The sequence below is a fragment of the Plecotus auritus genome (genome assembly GCF_963455305.1).
Source record: "Plecotus auritus genome assembly, chromosome: 5".
Taxonomy (NCBI): Eukaryota; Metazoa; Chordata; class Mammalia; order Chiroptera; family Vespertilionidae; genus Plecotus; species Plecotus auritus.
This window is the reverse complement of record NC_137776.1, coordinates 20407019-20419623: the sequence shown is the minus strand read 5'-3', so window position 1 is coordinate 20419623 and position 12605 is coordinate 20407019. Positions and strand designations below refer to the sequence as shown.

Below are 12605 nucleotides of genomic sequence, written 5' to 3'. Positions count from 1 at the left end.
AGCTAATGAGATAGCCTTGTCACTGTAAAATCACAGCTTGTAGACATTTATTTCATAAGTCTGGTATCATCTATCCAAACAAACCTTTGACTTTTTTTTTCAATATTTAAAAATAAGGCAGAATTCAGTATAATGACGCTGTGTTCTGGGACTGCATTTTCTGACAGAGAAGGGCCATATAAACCTTGGAGAATGTGGTTCCACACTCTTACTCATTCTTGAACCAAGAGAGGAGTCTAAACACTATAGCAGATCATTTGTTTCCAGAATTATTTTTTATGTAGAGGGTTATAATTTAATTAAGAAAAAGTCTAATTTGTGGTTTCTTTCTTAGTGAGCTTACAACACTTCTCTTGATTTCTCTCTAGGTCCTGAATACATGTTTCCTTCCAACATTGAGCCTGAACCTAAAGATCTCACAGTCGGAGTTGCCCTGCATGGAGTCACAAAGACCTATGGCTCAAAAATTGCTGTTGATAACCTCAATCTGAACTTTTATGAAGGGCATATCACTTCATTGCTGGGACCCAACGGAGCAGGGAAAACTACGACCATGTAGGTTACTCTTTAACACTTATTGTCACAGAAGCATGTTATTTAATATTTTCTTGCCTCTTTCATAAAATGTAAAGCCATTATAGCTCCCAGATGGATTAAGATGGCTCAACCTGTATACTGAAGGATGGAGTGTAAATCAGAGATCTTAAACTGTGAGCTCAAAGGGCAGATCAGCCCACCAGACAGGTTTATTTGTTCCACCTAGTGTTGGCCCACCCAGCACTTGTTAAAATTTTTAAGTCAGTGCCAATATTTAAAAATAGGGGAGTTTTCTAATAAAAAACAAAAAAATAAATATTTTTGGCATCCCATAGATAAAAGTAAGTTTTGGCAACATTGAGTCCACAGTCTTGGGTTGGCACATATGGTTGGGGTTTATTAGTGACTTTTCTCTCTCTTTTTAAATATATTTTTTATTGATTTTAGAAAGGGAGAGGAGAGAGAGATGGAAACATCAATGATGAGAGAAAACCATTGATCAGCTGCCTCCTTCATGCCCCCACTGTGGATCGAGCCTGCAACCCAGGCATGTGCCCTGGCCAGAAATCCTACCGTGATCTCCTGGTTCATAGGTCGATGCTCAACCACTGAGCCATGCCGGCTGGGCTAGTGACTTTTCTCTTAAAGGAGGCATCTGCTTTCTGGTTTATCTCTGGTCCCCATCAACCCATACTATGTCATGTGCCCAGGCTGTTTCACTTATCTGCATTTCTCTCTTGGCTCACATATAAGCTTGAGTTTACATGCTCTGGTATAAACACCCAGCCTCAGCTGCTCCTTCACAGGGAAGCCTCACCTTGCTTCATAAAGAAACAAAAGAATCACCAGCTCTCAGATACAGATAAAAAAAGACAGAAGTGGTACATGAGCTGTTCTTTCTCACTCTTCACTTAACTAGCATTTTCCTGTGTCTGAGTGGAGAAGAGAGTCAAATGTTTTAAAAGTGACATTGCTTTGACTTTTGTTTCGTTTGCTATTCACCCTCCTGTGCTCCATATTGCTTAGCTGGGCATCAGCTCTAAGATGCCATGGGCACTCTAGCCCTTATTTGAGAAAAAGTGTCAGTTGCTGGATATCCTATTTAGTATCATCATGAGTAAATTCAGTGACTGCCAAAGCATATTCAAATTAATTTATTGTGTAAATAAAAGGGGACAACGGAAGGTCATGAAACGAGTGAACATGCAGCCATGTTACATGACCTGTTTAAATTCAGAGTTGGCTTTCTTGTGTGAATAGAATGCATAAAAGGCAAGATTTCTAACAGGCAATAGAAGCCAATGGAAAAAGGAGATAGAGAAACTTTTGAAGAGGTTGTGATTTTAACCAAGAAAGTCACCATCTTACTCTTCTGAATATGAACCTTTAATATAAAGAATGAAATATGTGATATGTGTGTTTTTTATCTTTATTGTTGAAAGTATTGCATATGTCCCCTTGTTCCCCTCATTGACCTCTTTCAGCCTTCCCCTGCCCCCTGCTCCCCACCTTACCACCCTATTTTCTGTGCCCATGGGTTATGCATATATGTATACAAGTTCTTTGGTTGATCTCTTCCCACTCACCCCCCTCCCTGCCTTATTCTGAGGTTTAACAGTCTGTTCCATGCTTCTATGTCTCTGTGTTTCAATGTGTTTTTACGGGAAGGATTGCTTATTGTATTGATCCCCTATGTAATCCACATTAGTCACTGAAGTTCTTAGCATGAGTTAGTACTGACACAGAGTGGTGAGAAAACAGATCCTTTCCCTGACCTCATGGAGCTTACATTTTAGTGAAGAAAATAATCCTATCTTATAAAGAGGGAATATGCTCATTGACCATCACTCCATCACAAAGATGGCTGCACCCACAGCTGAGGCCAAGTTCCCATAAAGAGCCTTAATGAGCAATCAGCAGGGACCTGAGGCTATGCCCTCCCCCGCCCCTATGGGGCTTGACAGGGGACCTCAGGCCATGTCCCCCACCTGGCAGGCTTGACAGGGGACCTCAGTCTATTCCCCCCACCCTGGTGTCTGGCTGGGGGACCTCAGGCCGCACCCCCCTGCCCCAGTGCCAGGCCAGGGGACCTGAGGCAATGCCTCCCGCCTGGCAGGGCTTGACGGGGGACCTCAAGGTGAGCTTCCCATCCTGGTGCTGGGCTAGAGGACCTCAGGCTGCTCCCCCTGCCCCAGCGCCAGGCCGGAGGACCTCAGACCGCACCCCCTGCCAGGCAGGGCTTGACAGGGGACCTCAGGCTGTGCCCTCTGCCCCAGCACTGGGCCAGGGGACCTGAGGCTGCACCCCCCTGCCTGGCTGGTTTTGACAGAGGACCTCAGGCCGTGCCCCCCACCCAGCGGGGCTTGACGGGGGACCTCAAGGTGCACCCCCAGTGCTGGGTCAAGGGAACTCAGGTTGCGCCCTCGCCCAGTGGGGCTTGATGGGAACCTGAGGCTGCACCCCCCTCCTGGTGCTGGGTCTTGGGGGACCTGAGGCTGCACGCCCCCACCCCCCCGCCTGGTGGGGCTTGATGGGGGACCTCAAGGCATGCCCCCCATCCTGGCGTTGGGCCAGGGGACCTGAGGCTATGCCCCCTGCCTGGCAGGGCTTGACAAGGGTGGGTGGGACTGGCCAGGTCTGGATCTAGCCCAATTGGGGTGGGGGGACGGCCAGGTCTGGGTCTCACACAATTTTGAGGTGCATGTGGGTAGGCAGGGACTTGACTCTGTCCCATAGTGTGCCCAGACTCTGACAGGAGGAAGGTTTTCATATACATTTTACTAATTTTATTTCATCTCTGACACTTCTATTATAGAGAAAGGGCAAATAGCAATATTAAATTATTTCCTCTAACTAATCCCCTTTTGATGTGTACGAATTTCGTGCAACGGGTCACTAGTTATTAAATAATTTCCCAATTCACTCACCATCTAAAAGATGACAAGAAATTATCTAGATGAGAATATTCTGGTCACAGAGTGGAGAAAGGGATTGGAGATGGCCAGGGAACATGCAAGGAGTGAAGTTAGAAGCCTACAGCGGCAGTAGGCAAGTGGTGATGGGGGCTTGCGCTGTGGTGGTGGCTGGAAAAATGGAAAGATGGTGGTGGAGTTATGAGACTAAGATAGGAGAAGAATGCAAAAACAACGGGGCCTGAGGCTTGTGCAACCATGGTATGCATGCACTGTAAGGTGAAGGAGGTAATATCACTGAAGGTATGGGTTTGAGTTCAAAGATTGTAAGTCCAGGTTTAAACAAGTTGAATTAGGGGACCCTGGAAGATATCTCCTGTTGGATTTATAAAGAAAGCCTGAAATTGAGTGATGAGTTCTGGGCCAGAGATCTAGATTTGAGACAAAAAGCCTATAGCTACTATCTGATGCCAAGGAAGTACACAAGTTTGCTGAAGGAGAGAGGGTACTGGAAATTATAACGACCAACAATTTCTGTCATTATTACCACCACCACCCCACCATTTTCATCATCATCATTATGCAGTATTTATGTAACACTCTAAATTATTAAAAGCTTAAAAGTAATTTTTATTGTTTTATTCCCATTTAATACTATATTCTTTCATAGTTTGACCTTATTTGAGGAGGTAGACTATTAACTTTTTTTTTTCTTTTTTTGCTAACAACTGAGATGTATTTATTTCTAAAATCTAGTTTCAATGCTTGGCTTACACCTGCTTTATCATTTCTTGATTTCCAGCTCCATGTTGACTGGGCTGTTTGGGACCTCAGCAGGTACCATCTTTGTTTACGGGAAAGATATCAAAAAGGACCTGCACAATGTGCGGAAGAGCATGGGAGTGTGCATGCAGCATGACGTCCTGTTCAGTTACCTCACCACCAAGGAGCACCTCCTCTTATATGGCTCCATCAAAGTTCCCCACTGGACCAAAAAGCAGCTGCACGAGGAAGTGAAAAGGTCCGTGACGGCAGGAATGAGAATGTGTGTGGGCAACTCTTCTCCAAGAGAAGTCAAGCTGTGGTGATAATACCAATAGGGAACATTTTCTCACAAACCAGTTGATTTTTAGGGGTGTGTGTGTGTGTGTGTGTGTGTGTGTGTGTGTGTGTGTGTGTTTTACTTCTCTGGTCTTAAATACATTTAATGCCATACAGGTATTGTTTAAATGTCTTCAATTCTGGTTCCCATATTGCCCCAAATCCTCTGTTTCTAATCTCCATGACTACTATGCTGATCCAAGCCTCCTAACTCGACCCCCAGCTTTTACCCTCCATTATATAGTCGATTCTTCAAAGACCAGCCCATGACCTTTGTAAACTGCAGGTCAGAGTATGCCATCCCTGAGGCCCTACTTGACCTGTTCCCAGTCTCACTTCTGATTCATTTCTTTCTGTTCTCCCAACATTTACTCTGCTCTTGGCATGCTAGACCAGTTGCACACTTGCTGTTCCCTCTACTTAAAGCAGCTTTTCCCAAATATCTATTTGACTTACTCCTCCACTCTCCTGGTCTCTGACAAAATGTCACCTTCTGAAGAGACTTCCATATTAATGTAAGTACCTAAAACATCATGCCCTGGGCACTATTTATCTCGTGTACTCTTATTTATTTATTTATTTATTTATTTATTTATTTATTTATTTAAAATAGATTTTTATTGATTTCAGAGAGGAAGGGAGAGGGAGAAAGAGATAGAAATATAAATGATGAGAGAGAATCATTGATTGGCTGCCTCCTGCACACCCCTTACTGTGACCTCCTGGTTTATAAGTCAATGCTCAACCACTGAACCACACCAGCGAGGCTATTTTTTATTGCCCTTATCACCACCTAGCATATTGCATACTTACTTGGAAACATTGTTTATCATGAGACACACAGAAATAATATCTTTATGGGTAGGAACATTATCTGCTTACTGCTTTTCCACTTGTACCTAAAACACAGTCTGGCACCAAAAAGTAAGAAACTCTATAAATATTTGTCAAATGAATGAATAAAATAATGAGCCACATATTCCTTTGTGTTGTTTCCTGAGCATTAATTTTTACACCTTCAACTAGATGATAAATAATAGAAAATTATGTCATGAATTTTCCATAGTTTATTGCACCTTGCTGAGCATATAATGGTTGTTTAGTGAATATTTATCATTTAGGGTACTTATTAAATTTTTGCAATATTCTAATGCCCTATCTGTCAAAAGTAACCACCATACTTTCCTTTTGAAGGACTTTAAAAGATACTGGACTGTATAGCCATCGTCATAAAAGAGTTGGAACATTGTCAGGAGGCATGAAGAGGAAGTTATCCATATCCATAGCTCTCATTGGTGGATCAAGGGTGGTCATTTTGGATGAACCATCCACTGGAGTTGACCCATGTTCTCGCCGAAGTATATGGGATGTCATATCCAAGAACAAAACTGGTATGAGTTCCTTCTTATAACTTCTCCACCCAACAGTCAGAGGTTTGCTCTCTGGGATACACACAAGCAAACTGAAGCCTTTTCTGTTCATAATAATCTTCACTAAAAGTCCCACATGGGCTCTTCCTTTTCCCAAGTCTTCTCTTTTCCCAGCTAAATTTCTGGGACAGTGAGTTAATATTAATGTAGTGCCCACTGTGAGTTAAGCACTTAACTGGCCTTTTTGAGAGCATAGAAATCCAATAGAAGTTCCAAATTCTGCCTAGAGGAGCTTAGAATCCAATTAGAGAGACCAAACATACACAAATGAAGATAAACTGAAAACAGACTAAATAAGTGCTAACAGGATGTGAAGCAAAGAGCAATCAGAGTGGAGAGCATTAATCAGAGAGGAATATTCAAAAAGTCTTTAAAATCACTGCTTCATAGTGATGAAAAAAAGGAGGAGACGGGAGGATGGGAAAGGGAGCGAGACCCTGAAATACTTAGGAACACTCCTTCTGAATTTCTCTTTATTCCTTTTGGAAGCTCCTTCTGTTAGTTTTCCTGTTAGCTCATAAAATGTGAGTCTTCTCATAAATCACAGGATGTACTTGTGCTAACTCTATATATCTTAGAACTGTATTTTCATTTCTCATTCTTTGCTGTTCTCCTCTGTGTTTTCAAGCCAGAACAATCATCCTGTCGACGCACCACTTGGATGAGGCCGAAGTGCTGAGTGACCGCATTGCCTTCCTGGAGATGGGTGGGCTCCGCTGCTGCGGATCACCGTTCTACCTCAAGGAAGCATTTGGGGATGGGTACCACCTCACGCTCACCAAGAAAAAGGTTTGTGGGAGAGAAAATACACCTTATTATGGAGTCATGAGTGAATTTTGTATGAAACAGGGGCAGAATCTCTCCAACTTTATTCCTTGCTAAAATTCCCTATTCATATGTTAGATTCATGTTTTTCAAACTTGAGCAAGCATCAGGACACCTGGAGGTCTTGGTAAACCCAGACTTCTAGTCCCACCCCAAGAGTCTTGCATTCCATAGGTCTGGGATGAGGCTCCAGATTTACTACATTTCTAACTGGGTCCTGGATGATGCTGATGTTACTGGTCTGGGATCACAGTGAGAGCCATTGTGCTAGGTAAAGAATGACTTATTCCCTGAGGTTACTGATGAAGGATCAGCCTTCCATTTTCCCCAGCACTTCATCCTGTAAGGCTAACAGGTAGATTTTTCTACCCTACCCAAAGCAAATTATTATATTATGTTAGTACAGTTTTGGTAACATTATTATATTTAAAATCTTTTTTCTTAAAATATTAATGTTTATTGCATGTAACATTATTATACTTAAAATGATTTTTCTTGAAATATTAATGCTTATTACATGTAAATGGCTAATTATTTTGTATCTACAATCTGGTAATAGATTAATTTTATGTATTGTAAAAAAACAAAAAAATTTTAAAAAGCAAATTAAGAGAATATGGCATCATATATTTAATTTCTGGTCAGTACTCCTCAAGTGGCAATGTGGAGACCAACTCAGGCAGACCAATGGTGCTTTTCTTGTACATCTTTGAAAACCAAAAATGCTGACTAGGGATCCTTGTACTGCCTAAAATAGCATATGATCTATCAAATTGTGCAAGATGTATATGATATCAGTCAGGTTTTGACCACTGTCATTTATTTATCTAATCATCCTGATGTGACTTTCATAATATAAAAAGTAGTTTACTTTTATATTCATTAATGCATTCACATTTTTTTGTATTGTGTGTGTTATGCCTTATGTGCCCAGGGCACTGTTTTAGGCATTGGGGATCTTGCAGATTAAAATCACTGCCCTCATGGAGTTTATACTCTAATGGAGTGTGGGGAATTTAGATGATACATTTAATAAATATATTTAATTTATAAGCAGGTGATAAATGCTATGGGTAGAAATAAAGCAGAGAAGGAAACAAGGAATGCTTGAATGATGCCATTTTAACTAGGGTAGTAAAAGAAGGAGTCTCTGAGAAGGTGACATTTGAGCCAAGAGTTGGAGCTGGGGAGAGAATGAGCCATCTCACACAATCTGGGGGCAAAGAAGTAATTGTAAAGGCCCTGAGGAAGGGCTGCACCTGAGCCTGAAGAACTATCTCACAGAAGAGAGACTGTGGTTTCAAGTGATGCAGAGGATGGAAAGAGGTTGGAGAAGAGACAGGGTGAGGTGGGAGAATGGAGCCAGAATAGTTATTTCCATACAACTATAGGGACCCCTAGTGGGACAGAGACCCCTAGGGGTGGACAAAAAGAATGCACCACCCTCTGATTAGGGCCCTTGGACACTACATGTAAAGACAAGGGAGTATTTAACTGCTGTTTTTGTGTCTAGAGTCCAACTCTAAATGCAAGTGCAATATGCGACACGATGGCTGTGACAGCAATGATCCGGTCACACCTCCCTGAAGCCTACTTGAAGGAGGACATCGGGGGAGAGCTTGTTTATGTCCTTCCTCCATTTAGCACCAAAGTCTCAGGGGCCTACCTGTCACTCCTAAGAGCGCTGGACAACGGCATGGGTGACCTCAACATCGGGTGCTATGGCATTTCAGATACCACCGTAGAGGAGGTACCTCTGGATATTTCTTAAAGCTGATATAATTTGCTGTGCTCTTAAAATAATATGTATGTGTTTTTTTAAAAAAGAAAAGAAATATTTTTAAATTAACATGTCATAAAATCTTAAAATTATCCCAATATAATTCTTATGTAAGACTGACTTCTAAAAAATATACATGTTGCTTTAATTAGAGAATACCTATCTTTTACATACAAATATGTTCAATTAAAGTCACACTTATTTCTCTCAATTAACATGATAAAAATTCAAAATCAAAATTGAACCTAGAAACTAGACAAAATATGTATATTTTATGTTAACAAAGTGTTCTGTCTTTTCTTTCCAGGTCTTTCTGAACTTGACTAAAGAGTCGCACAAAACCAGTAATATGAGTCTTGAGCACTTAACACAAAAGAAGATTGGAAATCCCAGTACCAATGGCATCTCAACTCCTGATGATTTATCTGTGAGCAGCAGCAACTTCACAGACAGAGATGGTATAAATCTAATCAAATATTTTGCTTAATGTCAGTAAATGACATAAATGAGAAAATCACATGACAGGTTTTAAATTTTAAAAACTCAACTTTAAATTTTCTTTCTAAATTAAAAAAGATGAAAGAAATATTATCTTTCTCTTTTGAACATAAAAACATGTTTATTTAACTTAATCAAACTCTTTAAAAATGTTTTGAAGAATGTGAAAGCATTTCCTTGTTAGGGCAGGGATGGGTATTCCTCCAGCCACCAGTAGTCATTTTCAAGATGTAACTTACTACAATCTCAGATTTGTGTTCAACAAGTTAAAATTCTTCTTATAACTGGTGCTATTCCACAATGAACAAAGTTACATTCACTGACTATTTATTATTAGACACTAGAGGCCTGGTGCACGAATTTGTGCATGGTTGGGGGGCCCTCGGCCTGGCCATCGATCAGGGCTGATAGGGGCCCATCTGGCCCAGTCCCGATGGGGTCCAATCAGGGCCCGCCAGCCGGGGGGAGGGACCATGGGAAGCTGGCTGGCCACGGGAGGTTGGCTGTGGGAGCGCACTGACCACCAGGGGGCAGCTCCTGCATTGAGTGTCTGCCCCCTGATGGTCAGTGCATGAATACTGACAGGTCAACCAGTCGTTCAGTTGACCAGTCATAATGGTCGCTTAGGCTTTTTATGTAAGTGAAGATAATAGAAATTTTAAAAAGTTAAAAATATAGTCATCACTCCTTACGGAACTCATTGGAAAACATGTCTAATCTTCCCACCTCTCTGAACAATTCAGGTGCTGAGAAAATTCAGGCTCTGAGAAATGCTTTTGGAGAAGGGTCTTGGAATTGATGAGGTTGGACCTAATGGCTCTGACTCTAAAATAAGAGGTCCCTCCCCCCATGGTTTTCACACAATATACATTTGAAAAATTGTGTTTCCTGACATGACTTTGAGGAATTGAGCTCTTTTGAAAATAACTTTTATTCTGTTATTCTCTTTCTGACAGTTAATTTATTCCTTTGGAAACACTATTTTTTTAAGGAGGCATATAGTAAAATGATGTATAAATTATGGAGTAGTCATTTCAATAGTTTGCTGAAATTTATAAAAGTCTCTAGGAACAGAACTTTTCATCAAACATTTGCCTAGCTCCAAAACTCAGAAAAGGCAGTCTCTAATGTCTGTATAATTCTGGAACTTGGGAGTCTCATTTGTCCTCTGCCATCTTCCCCACTTATCATCTTTTGGGGAACAGAGCTGTCAAGTCCATGGAATTGAGGACTTTGAAGGTGGTCATCTGCTTCAGGAAGTACATGTTCTGTATTTGTCTCATAATTTGAAACTCTTCTTCAGTCAAAATGTACCCATCATTGACATTATCTTTTAGAAAGTTCCGTTTGATCCACCTGTAAGCCATTCTTAAGAAACAGAATTTTCTTAAGAAACAGAAAAGCATACTAATTAACTTAATATATTCAGCTCCTTCTGCAATTTCCCTTTGCAGAGATACGACTTTTCATTTAAACTTGTTCACTCTGTTTAATTGGAGTTCATTTTAAATTAAGCAGCTTTGTATTTGTCCTTATCTGCTAAATGAAGATCATGATTTTTTTTTGTGCTGCATAATTTGTGATGAAGAATTTAAAATATCCACAGAGTGGATACTGTCAACTTATCACATGCTTGCTTGGCAGCAGGCCTTAGGAGAAAATGTTATATTTGAACCTGATTTTAGGGGGTGCTGCTCAGATTATCAGTTGTAAGAGCACTAAGGAGGAAATAGTTTATGGCCTCCACAGTTGCTCTGACTCAGAAGCCGTGGAATTTTCCTCAGCACCTGAAGAGCATTTTGGAGGGGAAGAGGGTAGACATTTTGCCCAATAAGCTCTTCTTTGTGACTCTAGTGGTAAAAATGGAGTTTTGAAATGCCATACAAGTACACCAAATTTCTAAAGAGAATGTAATGAATAGATGTTTGAACTAGAATTATACTTTGGAGGAGGCATTTTCCTTTCCCCATGTTTAAGGTGCATTCATTGGACTTCACATTAAGAATGAGAGACAATAAAATAAAATACACTATAACCCTAGCTGGTTTGACTTAGTGGATAGAATGTCAGCCTGCGGACTGAAGGGTCCCAGGTTCAATTCCCATCAAGGGCATATGCATGGGTTTTGGGCTTGATCCCCAGTAGGGGGTATGCAGGAGACAGCCGATCAATGATTTTCTCTCATCATTGATGTTTCTCTCTTTCCCTCTTCTTTTCTCTCTGAAGTCAATAAAATATATTTTAAAATATATACTATAGGTATAAGCCATGCAAAAAATAAATAAGTAAATAATAAATATTCTTATTCCAAAAAAAGGAAAAGAATGAGAGACAGTGAGACTTATAATGACTAAGTTTTCCACAGTAGGAATGAGTTCTTAGACTAGGTTGATATTCTGGTTTCCATTTATCTTATTTGAATTCAATGTCTTGTTAGAAACTATCTTTTCGATATTAGTAATTAGTCATACATACTGAACCTTCACTGAGACTGGAGATTGGGGACAATGTTCATTTATAAACTTCTAGATGTCTCTTTGATTTACAAAACTATGATGTATGTGACTAATAATATTTTGTGTATAGTGATTTATAATTTTCAAAACACTTTTACATGAAGCTCTATGAGATGGAGGGGTTCAACCCAAAGGTGATAAATAAAGAGCTGAATCTAAAATCCAAATCTTTAAAATATAAAGTTTTCCCACCATATCATATTATATCATCTCTCTGTAGTTTTTGGAGTAACTTTATTATTTGATGTATCAGGATTTCCCAGAACCATCTGAAATCTCTTTTTCTTAATCAGACAAAATCCTAACAACAGGAGAGAGACTGGATGGTTTTGGACTGTTACTGAAGAAGATAATGGCTATCCTCATTAAGAGGTTCCACCATACCCGCAGGAACTGGAAAGGTTTCATTGCTCAGGTCATCCTCCCCATTGTCTTTGTAACCACTGCCATGGGCCTTGGCACACTGAAAAATTCCAGCAACAGTTATCCTGAGATCCAGATCTCCCCATCTCTTTATGGTACCTCTGAACAGACAGCCTTCTATGCGTAAGTTTCCTTTCTTTACCTAAAATAATATTTCCACCTTGCTTCTAGAAGTACAGTTGTGCCTGAATGAATGGGATGAATTGCTGAAGAATAAGAACTTAGGAACTATCGTACCTAATTCTGTCAAAGGATGGGACAGTTTGATTTATTGTGACATGACACTTCTATTGCCAACAAATAACTTTGAAGAGTTTTTGCATTTGCCCAAAAATAAAGTTTTAGTAGATCTTTATTTTTAAAGATTAGACTTTAATCAAGAGAGTCAGGTTAGGTATGGCTTCCCAATCTATTGTAATATATAGCAAATAACTCTTTATTGGTCTCACAAGTTGAATAATAATGTTAGAATTCTGTATAATATAGTGTTGTAGATACAATATGTGATCAGTAAACATATATGACAATCAAGAGAATAACAAGGCCGCCAAATAGAGATGTGTGTTTATCTTTTTCTGTGATA

At 40.2% G+C, this 12605-nt stretch overlaps 1 protein-coding gene across 2 annotated transcripts in view; it reads left to right on the top strand.

Moving 5' to 3' along the window:
* ABCA12 (ATP binding cassette subfamily A member 12) overlaps nucleotides 1-12605 on the top strand; it is a gene marked incomplete at its 5' end in the record, with an annotated part of 183049 nt that overhangs the window by 135888 nt on the left and 34556 nt on the right. For both annotated transcript variants that reach the window (XM_080668989.1, XM_080668988.1), the window contains 7 exons: nucleotides 369-555; nucleotides 4252-4470; nucleotides 5745-5941; nucleotides 6609-6769; nucleotides 8319-8555; nucleotides 8893-9043; nucleotides 11893-12145. In XM_080668989.1, coding sequence (XP_080525115.1) covers nucleotides 369-555; nucleotides 4252-4470; nucleotides 5745-5941; nucleotides 6609-6769; nucleotides 8319-8555; nucleotides 8893-9043; nucleotides 11893-12145 — 1405 coding nt within the window. The remainder of the gene's footprint in view (nucleotides 1-368; nucleotides 556-4251; nucleotides 4471-5744; nucleotides 5942-6608; nucleotides 6770-8318; nucleotides 8556-8892; nucleotides 9044-11892; nucleotides 12146-12605) is intronic.